Source organism: Chaetomium strumarium (genome assembly GCF_033439665.1).
Source record: "Chaetomium strumarium strain CBS 333.67 chromosome Unknown B0T15scaffold_1, whole genome shotgun sequence".
NCBI lineage: Eukaryota > Fungi > Ascomycota > Sordariomycetes > Sordariales > Chaetomiaceae > Chaetomium > Chaetomium strumarium.
The window spans coordinates 3,540,967-3,552,486 of NW_026944429.1; the positions used below are offsets into that span (position 1 = coordinate 3,540,967).

General features: G+C 58.6%; 4 protein-coding genes across 4 annotated transcripts; 3 read left to right on the forward strand and 1 right to left on the reverse strand.

The window, feature by feature from the left end:
* Positions 1-1,085: 1,085 nt before the first annotated feature.
* On the forward strand, positions 1,086-3,201 carry B0T15DRAFT_36326 (P-loop containing nucleoside triphosphate hydrolase protein). The gene is made up of 8 exons (XM_062864159.1): positions 1,086-1,243; positions 1,297-1,458; positions 1,515-1,609; positions 1,668-2,112; positions 2,164-2,415; positions 2,469-2,532; positions 2,591-2,901; positions 2,961-3,201. The coding sequence occupies exons 2-8, from the start codon at positions 1,438-1,440 to the stop codon at positions 2,991-2,993; spliced, it is 1,221 nt and encodes a 406-aa protein (XP_062726174.1). The 5' UTR covers positions 1,086-1,243; positions 1,297-1,437; the 3' UTR covers positions 2,994-3,201.
* An 804-nt stretch (positions 3,202-4,005) lies between these two features.
* Positions 4,006-6,889, reverse strand: B0T15DRAFT_36441 (uncharacterized protein). Its single transcript, XM_062864164.1, has 5 exons — positions 6,620-6,889; positions 6,406-6,557; positions 5,303-6,353; positions 5,130-5,246; positions 4,006-5,060 (listed from the first exon to the last, which is right to left on the reverse strand). Exons 1-5 carry the CDS (start codon positions 6,752-6,754, stop codon positions 4,059-4,061), a joined length of 2,457 nt encoding a protein of 818 aa, XP_062726175.1. The 5' UTR covers positions 6,755-6,889; the 3' UTR covers positions 4,006-4,058.
* A 225-nt stretch (positions 6,890-7,114) lies between these two features.
* On the forward strand, positions 7,115-9,718 carry B0T15DRAFT_36628 (TRAPP trafficking subunit Trs65-domain-containing protein). Its single transcript, XM_062864175.1, has 3 exons — positions 7,115-7,572; positions 7,634-9,582; positions 9,669-9,718. Exons 1-2 carry the CDS (start codon positions 7,383-7,385, stop codon positions 9,298-9,300), a joined length of 1,857 nt encoding a protein of 618 aa, XP_062726176.1. The 5' UTR covers positions 7,115-7,382; the 3' UTR covers positions 9,301-9,582; positions 9,669-9,718.
* Positions 9,676-11,509, forward strand: B0T15DRAFT_36632 (O-methyltransferase). The gene is made up of 2 exons (XM_062864176.1): positions 9,676-10,287; positions 10,392-11,509. Exons 1-2 carry the CDS (start codon positions 10,051-10,053, stop codon positions 11,457-11,459), a joined length of 1,305 nt encoding a protein of 434 aa, XP_062726177.1. The 5' UTR covers positions 9,676-10,050; the 3' UTR covers positions 11,460-11,509.
* The last annotated feature ends 11 nt before the right edge of the window (positions 11,510-11,520 follow it).

Genomic DNA, 11,520 nt, shown 5'->3' on the forward strand with positions numbered 1-11,520 from the left:
AGCTAGGCAAACAAAGCAAATAACGACAAATGGAAAGCATCTTTTGTAGTCGAGGTGCTATTGTATTAACAAGGTCGTGAGTCTGTTGGCCTATCGGCTGCGGCACATTCGAGCTTACGGCGACACAGTGATTCAGCTTCCCGACAGGCCAGCTTGCTTGCGGTCAGCGGTGGGTCCTTGATCCCTTTGCCCTGCCCCTCTTCTCCACAACTGGTAAGAAACGTTAGGCAGAGGTTGTTGCCCCTCGCTCTGTCGCCAGTGATTCGAGATTTCTTTACCAATTCTTGCGAGCAGCATCTCCAACCGGGTGACCGTGCAGTACTTGAGGGCACAAGGTGCTATCCCTTGCCCATATACAGCCCCTCAATAACAACACGGACAACTTGCGTCTGTTCAAGACCAGGAACTACTGCCCCGCAGATACTCGGCGTCATGGCGGACAAACTTACTCGGTGTGTTGAATCCTGGAGCGCCTAGAGCAAAACAATATCATGATGTAGGCAGAGCTTTGCTCAATGGACATGCGCTTACTCTTGAAATAGTGTCGCGATCGTCAATAGCGACAAGGTACGCTCTCGAAATCCAACTCACTCGGCTCGTTATTGCCAACGAACAAAGAACAGAGGGCTGACTGTGGTGGGCGCGAATAGTGCAAGCCGAAGGTGCGCATGCCTCAGGGGGAGATACAAGAGCTGTGTTGCTGACAGGAGTAGAAATGCCGTCAAGAGTGCAAGAAGTCGTGCCCTGTCGTACGGTCTGGCAAGCTTTGTGTATGTTGCTGCCCCTGCCTTGCATTGCATCTGGCTGCCTAGGAGCTAACCGTCTTGCAGATTGAGGTATGTCCGAATCGCCAAATCCTCTATCTGTCGCGGAGCCCCATGGCCTAACTGCCAACCATGAAAGGTGACCCCGGAATCCCGCATCGCCTTCATCTCGGAGCAGTTGTGTATCGGCTGCGGCATCTGCCCTAAGCGTTGCCCCTTCGGCGCCATCACCATCATCAACCTGCCCACAAACCTCGAGAGTCAGATAACCCACCGCTATGCCGCCAACAGCTTTAAACTTCACCGTCTCCCGATGCCGAGACCCGGCAACGTGCTGGGTCTGGTGGGGACCAACGGTATCGGCAAAAGTACGGCGTTGAAGATCCTCAGCGGCAAGCTCAAGCCCAACCTCGGTCGATACGACAACCCGCCAGACTGGGAGGACGTGATCAAATACTTCCGTGGTTCCGAGTTGCAGAGTACGGGTTAACCCCGCAGCTACAAGCAGGCACTTTGTTAACACGCAGGGCAGACTATTTTACCAAGCTGCTTGAAGATGACCTTAAGGCCGTCGTCAAGCCGCAGTACGTCGACCAGATTCCCAAGGCCATCCGCGCTGCCGACAAGAGCGTCAAGGCTCTGATCGAGGGCCGCGTCTCGCTGGAGAACTTAGATGAGGTCCTTGACACCCTGGGTAGGCCAGCGTCCCCGCCCAGTCCGGCGACGGTCATCGACTGACATTGGGTAGAGCTTCGCCATATCCTCGACCGTGATGTCTCTCACCTTTCCGGCGGTGAGCTTCAGCGTTTCGCCATTGGTACCGTCTGTGTCCAAAAGGCCGATGTGTACGATATCCCACACTTTCCCGCTCCCATCACTCAGGGCACGGCTTACCATCGACAGGTACATGTTTGACGAGCCGTCGTCGTATCTCGATGTCAAGCAGAGATTGAGCGCCGCCCGCATCATCCGATCACTGCTACGGCCGGACGACTACGTCATTGTTGTCGAGCACGATTTGTCTGTGCTGGACTATCTCTCGGATTACATCTGCGTCCTGTACGGGCAGCCGGCTGTTTACGGCGTTGTTACCCTTCCTCACTCTGTCCGAGAAGGTATCAACATCTTCCTGGATGGCCATATTCCGACCGAGAACTTGCGTTTCCGTGACGAAAGCTTGACCTTCCGCATTGCCGAAGGTACAGAGGACTTCGTCGCGGAGAAGTCGCGGGCGTTCAAGTACCCAGCTATGGAGAAGACGCTCGGTAACTTCCATCTGAGCATTGAAGCCGGCAGCTTCTCCGACTCTGAGATCATTGTCATGATGGGCGAGAACGGTACTGGCAAGGTGAGTCCTCAAGCCTGACCCTTACCGAATTCGATATGCTGACGTGCGAAGACTACTTTCTGCCGTCTCTTGGCTGGTGCTCTCAAGCCCGATGGAACTCAGAAGGTCCCCGAGATGAGGATCAGCATGAAACCACAAACCATCACGCCCAAGTTCGAGGGCACCGTACGGCAGTTGTTCTTCAAGAAGATCAAGGCAGCGTTCCTGTCCCCTCAGTTCCAGACCGATGTCGTCAAGCCTCTCAAGCTTGACGATTTTATTGACCAAGAAGTGAAGAACCTTTCCGGTGGTGAACTTCAGAGAGTATGTGCATCCCGTTCGCTTCCTCGCCATGAAGCACTGTTGACGTATGATAGGTGGCCATTGTTTTGGCGCTCGGTATGCCGGCCGACATCTATCTCATTGATGAGCCGTCTGCCTGTAAGTCGAAAGGGTCCCTGTTACGCAGCCTTGATACATTTTGCTCACTCAAGCGCAGACCTCGACTCCGAACAGCGTATCGTGGCCAGCCGCGTCATCAAGCGTTTCATCATGCACGCCAAGAAGACGGCCTTCATCGTCGAGCACGACTTCATCATGGCCACCTATCTCGCCGACCGCGTCATTGTTTTCGACGGCCAGCCGGGTATCGATGCTCATGCCAACAAGCCCGAGTCGCTTCTCACCGGCTGCAACACCTTCTTGAAGAACCTGGACGTCACCTTCCGTCGTGACCCCACAAACTTCCGCCCTCGTATCAACAAGCTGAACTCACAGCTTGACCAGGAACAGAAGCTGAGCGGCAACTACGTAAGTGTTGTGACGATATTGACACAGTGATACCTGTGTGGCGCTAATACATCCCTCAGTTCTTCCTGGAGGACGTCGAGAAGAGCTCTTAAGAAGGGCGTCCACAAGGGCAACCATGATAAGCACAACCGCCGCCCTCTTCACGACGATGCATGGGATTCCGGCGTTCTAGGCGTTAAAAAAGGCGGTGGTTGCAAAAGCCGGCCCGGCGGCGCCCGGGCTGTTCTAGATGATGCATCGGAGGAGGGCGGCGCGTCCGAGGACGACGATCCGGACATTTAGCATCGGCGGCGTCAGTCTTTCCCCTGTTGCCTGGTCCTACCTAGAGTCCGGCTGCTTCTCAGAGAGGGGGTGGCGCCGTCCCTGTCGGATAGAACGAGGATGGGACGGTGATCTTGGTAGATTGAGGGGCGATAGATCAAGCTGGATGACTGCCGCCAGGCCTGAGCGAGACATACGAGTCCTCGCCGGCCACACAGGTGAGATCTACTCATTAGATAGCTGAGCCATGGACAGAATGAGATACGGACTCGATATAATTACAATGCCGTCAATCCCGTCTCAGGAGGTATATGAAGTGTGTTGGACTCGCCTGCCTGGACCTTCCAATTCCAGAATGAGTCCGTGCTATTCATTTCTGGCCCAAGTAACCTGCTACCTTACCACCCCGGTGGGCGAACACCTGTCTATTCGAAACAAAGCCAGATTTACATTGCAGGATGCGGAGAGGACCAGGTCCACTCACATGACAGCGCAACATTGCCGTCTGCACAGATCCAACGAGGTACTAGTATTCAATTCCAAGAATGCCCGTACGTTTTATTCCTACAACGCTACAACAGTCGATAATAACAAGGGGACTGTTTGGAACTACTTAACTGATTACAATTGTGCTGCTCAACCTGATATACCGTTAGAGTGCGAGCAAGTAAAGCGAACGTACTTTTGGTCAACTTGGCCAGCTGGGCGTCTCCTTTCCACCAGACGTCCCTCTCGTCCTCTCCTCATGATCTCTCAAAAGACCTTGCTCTGGCCGGCAGGAATATCTTGATCCCAGTCCTGGGAGTTAAAATCGTTCATATGGAGGTAAAAACCGTTCCTCGCCCATCATCGCCATCGCTGCAGCAGCCAGGGCCGTACGCGGATCGAGTCGGATGTTAATCCTCCTCAATCTCACCCTCCTCGCTCCCTGCGCGGACGCTAGGCGTCCTCTCCTTCTCCTTGGGAGGCGGGCTGCGAGCATTGCGGCTCGGAGAACGGTCGCCCTCAAGCTTGACACGCTTGGCGGCGTGCCTGTCCCGCCGGTCGTGGTCATCCTCCTCGGACGGCCGTGGGCGAGTACGCGAGTACGACGAGCTAGGCCGCTCATCGCCGTAGGGCAGCTCGTCGACATCGCGCTCTAGAACCCGGCGGCGATAGATGCGCTCACGGTCTTCTTCGCGGCTGCGGCGCTCGCGGTCATAGTGATTAATGTCGTCAGCACGAGGCCGGCGGTCGTAATCGCGATGGTCGCGGTGGTCACGGTCGCGCTCCCGGTCACGGTCACGGTCCCTCTCGCGGTCGCGGTCACGGTCCCTGTCTCGCTCTCGCTCACGGTCCCGTTCTCGGTCCCGATGGTCACGGTCGCGGTAGTCGCGACGATCACGCTCCCGCTCCCGATCGCGGTCATGATCCCGGTCGCGGTCGCGATCGCGAATCGACGGGGACCGGCGATCCGAGAGAAGGATGTCGGCCGCGCTGGTCTTGCGGTAGTTACGCTCACGTTCGGCCACGGCCCGGCGACGCTCAGCCTCGTAGGTGTCGTGTTCTGGGCTGCGACTCCTAGCAGAACGTACACTGCCGCGATGAGATCGCTCACCTCTATCACGATAGCCATCTAAGCGCTCGCGTCGGCGCTGGCGCTCCTTTTCAGCCTCGTCCTCCTTTTCCCGGAGGCGACGGATGTGTTTCTCGAAGGCACCACGTCGAGCGTCATCGGAGCTTACGGCCTGGAAAGCGGGCACATGAGCAAGCCGGGTTCTAACCTGCTCATAAGTATCGTTCACGCCGATAGGGGGTTCCATCCGTTTCATATGCGAACGGAGGTCTTCAAGAGCGCGACGCTGCTGCCGGTCTGACTGCCTATCGTCTTCTGAGCGCTTCAATGATCTTTTCTGAATCTGTATCATGACAACAGTGTCAGCAGATTTGCTCGGAGCGAGTTCTAAGGGAGCATGGTAAGAACGTACCCGCTCAAAGATGAGCTCCATGATATCGCGTTCAATGTTAGCCGTTCGACGATCAGCTTTGAGGACTGACTCAAACTCTTGGAATGTAGTCTTCGGGGTAACCTCGAAGCGTTTGTCCTAGGAATCCTGTCAGCACAGTTTGAAATCTCGTTAGTCAGACCGGAAACACGTACATCAATGACATCAAGGACATCATTCCTAGTGCTCCTCAGGGCCCTCTCTTCTTCCTCGACCACATCCCAGAACAGCTCCATGGCTGTAGAACCGGGCTGACCAACCATAGCCACGTAGCGCTCGTCGGCCTCGATGAGGGGGTGGATTTGACTCCACTTGGTGCCGGCTTTGATCTTGCCATCCTTCCTAAGTTCCGAGAGGAGGGCAATGAAGTTATCACGGGCCTTGCGCTCACGGCGAAGCTTCTTGTTTTTCTCTTCCTGTATGGACTCGTTGTATTTGCGCTCTAGTGCCTTGACGTGGTTCTGGAATACAGTCAAGACGTCGTATTTGCTGAGGGACTTGTACTTCTCGTCATTCTGGAAGGGAGCAGTGCTCTGGATGGTACCTTGTGCCTCAGCCCAACGCGTGTAGGGCTCCAGGTTCAGCGTGGGGAGCAGCTCAATCAAGCCGTCCATGGCACTCTTCCTCATTGTGATCTGCTGCTCCTTGTGCGCCTTCTTGAGGTCGACGATGTAATCCTCGAACAGCTGGCGACGCTCGTTCTCGTCGTTGGTGGAGCGAAAAATGGTCTCGCCTTCGATCATAGGGCGCGCAGTCTTCCAGCGCGTGTAGTGCTTGATCTCGGGATGGCTCCGGAGCATAGTCGCGAAATCGGCACGCAGCTTGGTCAGCCTCTCCTTTGCACGCTCTTTATCTTGGGCGATGACGTCGTGGCAGTACTTCTCAAAAGTAGCCTTCCTGTCTCTCGGATCCTTGATGGCGCGAAACTGCGGGTCTTTGACGATGGCACGCACGGTCTGTTCCCAGGTCCAGTCCGGCTGGACGCCGCTACGGCGGAGCAGCTTAACGAAGGCTGCTTCGGCTTCCTCGGCGGTGGCGTATTCGGGATCGTTGGTCGCGGGCACAAAGGCCTGGGCCTGGATGTTGTTGCCGAAGGTCAGCTGGCGCGACTCACCAATGGGCTCACGATGATCGCGATAATGATTGGAACCTCCAAATCCACCATGGTGGCCGCCGCCGTGAGCAATGGTGGGAGTGGCAGGTGCTCTGCACAAGTTAGCAACGGCCGGCTTGATGAGGAGATCTGAAGGGCGCTCACGCTGGTGTGGTTGGGGTTCCGTCGCCGCCGGCTAGAGCTCGCTTGTAGACATCGGGCATCTCCCACGAGCTCTGTTTCGTCTCGGTATTGTACCAGTACTTGCGACCGCCCTCGGCCGTGTACTCCTTCCATGGCTGATTTGCGAGCGCACGCTGGGTTCAGCAAAGTCAGCATGTGCCAGAAGACCTCTCAATGCTCTCCAGGGTGTCCATACCTCGGCAGGGCTCATCAACTCCTCGGGCTTTGTCCATTGCGTGACCTTGGTCAGCGCGTTGTAGTAATAGACACGGCCATCGGGAGTGCGATGATCGGACCAGGCCGAGCCCTGCGGCGCAAAGGGCGTGTTCATTCCGTTGCGTGGTTCTAAGATCGGTGCTACTTTATAAACCAAGCACAGGTGAGCGAGTCGAGGATGGATAAGTGTCGGGGTCGTATCGCCGGTTTTGAACAGGTAGGTACGTTGTGCTGCACGCGTTTTCCCAAGATGATGCTTTTCGCAAGAAATTGCACCAGAGCCGGCGACCCATGGTTCTATGATGCACGGACCACATTACCCAGGCTCCATTTGCCATTTACACCGTATGTACGGACTACGGACGTCGGTGCTCGGTCGCCAAGCCCCGAGCCACAAGGCCCGCAGCGCGTCCCAGTGGGTCAGATGCACACACCCGATGCTGGCATGCTGCAGTTACCCTGTAACTATTGCGGTCCTAGCTTCTGTTCCTTCTCTGCGACATCACGGGAGTCTATTAACTGCTGCGTACCTAGCTCGACAACCTTACTCCCTACTACCGACTTGAGAGAAACAGACAGGATAGGCGGGCTGGCGGATGATATTGCTTGCTGCGAATGGGAATTGTCCGTTCTTGCTTGATCTTTAGCAGCTCGACTCCCAGGTTCCAGGTTCCACATGGCAGTGTGGTAGACGGGGGAGCACGGCATCTGATATCGCAACGTCGAAGTGGTCAGCCAACACAATGGAGGCTCCCGACCCCAATGGCGTCGGCGGTGCGAGCGATGCCGCGGACACCTTTCTTGAACAGTCGTACCTCACATACATCATCCCATCTGCAACCCATTTCAGTCCCGAGGAGGTCCTCCGTCAAGGCGGCGGCTCGGTAGAGGGCAAGATCTCCAACATCGAGCAACGCCAGCAGCTGTTCTTCGGTACGAGGTTCGCACACTGCGCCCGCTCCTCTGCCTCACATTGCTCATTCGCAGCTTGCAGATGAGACGGTCAACATCTACTTCATCCTCAGGACACCGAGCGCCGACGAGCAGACGCTCCGTGCATACCTGCGCCGCCTCGTCATCACCCTCGACGCGCACATCGTCAATGGCATCGCCCCGGACCGGGATGGACCCCCACCGTCCGAAATCATCTACAATGGCGGGGTCGAGGGTGTGGAGCAGGCCTTTGTGGTAGCAGACGGGGCGCACGAAGACGCGCAGAGACACGTTTATGCCGTCTGGAAGCTTCCGGTTTTCCTTGCGCGGCCCAGGATCAGGGTGCAGCTCCCGTCGGTCGTCTTCTCAGGGGCCGCAAGTCTCAGGCTGAGCACTGCAGCAGCTGGCCAGCTCGGCGGCACAGATGAGGGATACATGCAGAGCTGCATGCCGTCCGGGATGAATCTGCTCGAATCGTTCGCCAACGACCCGTTGATGGGCGGCATCGCGCCCCGACTCTCGGCTCAGAGGGTGTCAAAAGTGGCGCCCCTGACCAAGCCAAGGGACGCGCTCCACCGCATACACGGACTGCAGCAGCTGAAGGTGAAGATCTACCCGGTTGTTCACACTCGAGTCCGCTTCTCGCGGCCCAACACCACGCCGCCGAGCGCATCCATGATCGCGCTGCTGGAGATCGACTTCACGCCCTACTTCGACTGCGAGGTATTACTAGACAAACTCACTCTCGGCGTCACAGGTGGCACAGTCGAAGATCTCAACATCCAAGATGGCATGGGTCTGCCGCTCAGCTGCGTGGCGCATGACCACTTAACCTTCCTCTACAAGCTTGCGCCCCGGCGGCTCGACGTCTTCAACAAAAACATGGCGCGGGATCTCACCATCACGATCGAAGCGGCCGTCCTCATCCGGCCCGAAGGCGAGCCGGATCCCTGCACGCCCCGGCTGGTCATGACATGGACCACCGCGCTGGACTTCACGCCGCCAGTCAACCCCGGCTTCGGGCAGCCAAAGACGGCACCGATCCAGCGCTCCCACCGGCCCAGCCAGCTCTCCATCAGCGGCGGCGTCGACTCGCAGCCGCTCGTGTCTCCCTCCGTCATCCGCCCGGACGCGCTCCCGACGCTGGAAGCGGCCACGGCGCGGCCGTTCGAGACAGCGCTGCCGGACTTTGGCATCACCATGACGTTCACCGGCCTGTCCAAGCCCGTCCGCCTCGGCGACGAATTCACGTGGACCGTCTTTGTCGTCAACCGCACCAGACCGGATGCCACACCTACCTCAGCAATCCAGGTTCACCCGCCCACGGCGACGGCACGCAAACTGATGCTCGTGCCCATCCCCCGCCGCAGACGCAACGAACTGCGGGTTGTCCGGCCGCCGTCGACCGCGGGCTTGGCGGGGTCGGGACCGTCCAAGCGGGACCCGCTGGTCGCGGACGCGGTGCTGGATGAGAGCGTGGTGCATGCGATGCAGCGGAACAGCGTGGTCGACGCGGCCGAGCTGGTCTGTCTGTCGGCCGACGTGCGGGTGGGACCTCTGGCGCCGAGCGCCTGTGCGGTGGTGGAGCTACGCTTCCTCGCGCTCCGGGAAGGGGTGGTGGGCTTGGAGGCAGTTCGGGTCGTGGATCTGGGGAGCCAGGAGCACGTAGAGGTGAGGGAGTTGCCGCTGGTCGTTGTCTCAAAGGGGACAGAGGATACCGCCGCATAATTGTTGTTCTGTTGCCAGGACTTTAGGATGAAGAGAGAGAAAACAATACAACGCCACCGCTTGATCGACACCGCCGTCTACCCTTTTGGTATTCGGGCGGAGAAATTATACCTACGCGGGCTCGAATCGAGGTACCTAGGTGACACAACTCTCGAGCAAGTGCTTTTGCAGTCGTTTCCAAGTTCCCAGCCCTGAGAATCCCAACATTCGTCCGAGACTTCCCACCCGCACCGGCCGGACCTTTAGGGTTGTCAAACGTCCGATGTTGGTCTGAGACATTCGGTACGGAGAGCTCTCGCGTTCCGTGTCAACAAGTTCACTAATTCCCAACAATCACACACAGACACTCCAGGCTAACAGCAATGCAGCATGTGACGAAATGCTCGGTTCGAAGGTCGGACTCCGAGCCGCGCGCCATACGTGTCGCCGACCTTCCGTGTGTTCTGGCTACGCGCATGAATTATTCGTTTTTGAATGGGAGAGGGGAAAGACATCTCAGGCTTGTGTAACACACGTCTGTCGGGACTCGGTGCGGGCGACGGGACCAGAATGCTCCGTCGGGTCTCGCTTTTTCTCGTCTCCGATACATAAGTAAGGTACCTACTTCCACGGCCAACGGGCCATGGGATTCCCAACACCACTGGTATTGGAATTACGCAGAGAATCTGGTTTCCTTCTCCATTCGTCGTCGTCGTCGACCATCCCATCCCATCCCACCCCATCCCCCGCGCCCCCTTGCCATCAATAATTATGTCGGCCTCGAGGATCGCCCAGCTGGCTGAGTCCGTCGCCAGAAACACCAAGGTGCTCGACTCGTACCTGCGGGACCACAACCTGCCCTTCCCTTCGTTCGAGGCGGATGGCCCGGCCGACTTTGGCATCTCGGATGACGCGCCCGAGGTCGAGAAGGCACGCACCGAAGCCATCGACGCGGCGGCCGAGCTCGTGGACCTGCTGCAGGGCCCGTGGGTCATCCTGAGACCTCTGGTATGTTGTTTTTATATTTGTTTGTTTATGTTTTTTGTATGCGGAGAAACTCCGTGTCTCAGACTTTTTTCTTCTTTTTCTTTTTTTGGCTAACAACGGCGTAGACCTCCGGCATCAGCCTGAACGCCATCTCGCGCTGGGATATCGCCGGCAAGGTGCCGCTGCAGGGCGAGACCACGTTCGCGGCGCTGGCGCAGCAGTGCCGGGTGCGCGAGGTGGACATGCGGCGCATCCTGCGCTACGCCATGGTGCACCACCGGCTGTTCCGCGAGCCGCGGCCGGGCGTGGTGGTGCACTCGCTCGCGTCGCGGCTGCTGGTCGACGAGCCGCTGCTGCGCGACGGCCTGTGGCTGCTGGCCGAGGAGCACTTCGCCACGGGCCCGCACGCCGTCGCGGCGCTGGAGAAATGGGGCGCCGACGAGCAGCAGGAGCTGAGCCACGTGCCGTACTCGCTCGTGCGCGCCGACGGCAAGAATCTCTTCGAGTGGATGCAGACCGACCCGGAGGGCCGCGCCATGGCGCCGCGCTTCGCCCGCGCCATGACCTCGTTCGGGCTCTTCTCGAACCGCCCCGCGGCGGCGCAGCGCGTCGGCCGGCCCATTGACGCCTACCCCTGGGCCGCGCTGGGCCGCGCCACGGTGGTCGACCTCGGCGGCTCGCGCGGGCACGACGCCATCTACCTAGCGCAGCGCTACCCGCAGCTGTCCTTCGTGGTGCAGGACCTGCCGGCCATGATCGACGGCGCCGACGAGGCCGTGCCGCCCGACGTGCGCGGCCGCGTGCGCTTCATGCCGCACAGCTTCGTCACGCCGCAGCCGCTGCCCGCCGACCTGTACATGATCAAGCAGTGCCTGCACAACTGGCCCGACTACCAGTGCGTGCGCATCCTGCAGGCTCTGGTCCCCGCCCTGCGCCCCGGCGCCCGCGTCCTCATCGTCGACGGCCTGGTGCCCCCGCCGGGCGAGATGCCGATTGTGATGGAGCGCAATGTCAGGGCCTACGACATGTTGATGCTCGCCAGCACTCCCGGACGCGAACGGGAAGAGCACGACTGGCGCCGCATCTTCAACGAGGCCGATGAGCGTTTCAAGGTGAAGAGCATTCAGCACCCTCCGACCGAGGGAGACATGGGACCCTCGCCGGGACTCATTGAGCTCGTTTGGGAGGGCTAAACCGTTGAATGGGGGGTTTGAGGCCCTGGTCGTATCATAGAGACGTGTGGGGTTGGGGGAG

Coding starts and splice junctions, on each gene's coding strand:
- B0T15DRAFT_36632 (XM_062864176.1), top strand. CDS start 10,051: ATGTCGGCCTCGAGGATCGCCCAGCTGGCTGAGTCCGTCGCCAGAAAC. Junction 10,288..10,391: donor GGGTCATCCTGAGACCTCTG/GTATGTTGTTTT, acceptor ACAACGGCGTAG/ACCTCCGGCATCAGCCTGAA.
- B0T15DRAFT_36441 (XM_062864164.1), bottom strand. CDS start 6,754: ATGAACACGCCCTTTGCGCCGCAGGGCTCGGCCTGGTCCGATCATCGC. Junction 6,558..6,619: donor AGTTGATGAGCCCTGCCGAG/GTATGGACACCC, acceptor TGCTGAACCCAG/CGTGCGCTCGCAAATCAGCC. Junction 5,247..5,302: donor ATGTCCTTGATGTCATTGAT/GTACGTGTTTCC, acceptor CAGGATTCCTAG/GACAAACGCTTCGAGGTTAC.
- B0T15DRAFT_36628 (XM_062864175.1), top strand. CDS start 7,383: ATGGAGGCTCCCGACCCCAATGGCGTCGGCGGTGCGAGCGATGCCGCG. Junction 7,573..7,633: donor ACGCCAGCAGCTGTTCTTCG/GTACGAGGTTCG, acceptor CGCAGCTTGCAG/ATGAGACGGTCAACATCTAC.
- B0T15DRAFT_36326 (XM_062864159.1), top strand. CDS start 1,438: ATGAGGTCCTTGACACCCTGG. Junction 1,459..1,514: donor TGAGGTCCTTGACACCCTGG/GTAGGCCAGCGT, acceptor CATTGGGTAGAG/CTTCGCCATATCCTCGACCG. Junction 2,533..2,590: donor CATTGATGAGCCGTCTGCCT/GTAAGTCGAAAG, acceptor ACTCAAGCGCAG/ACCTCGACTCCGAACAGCGT.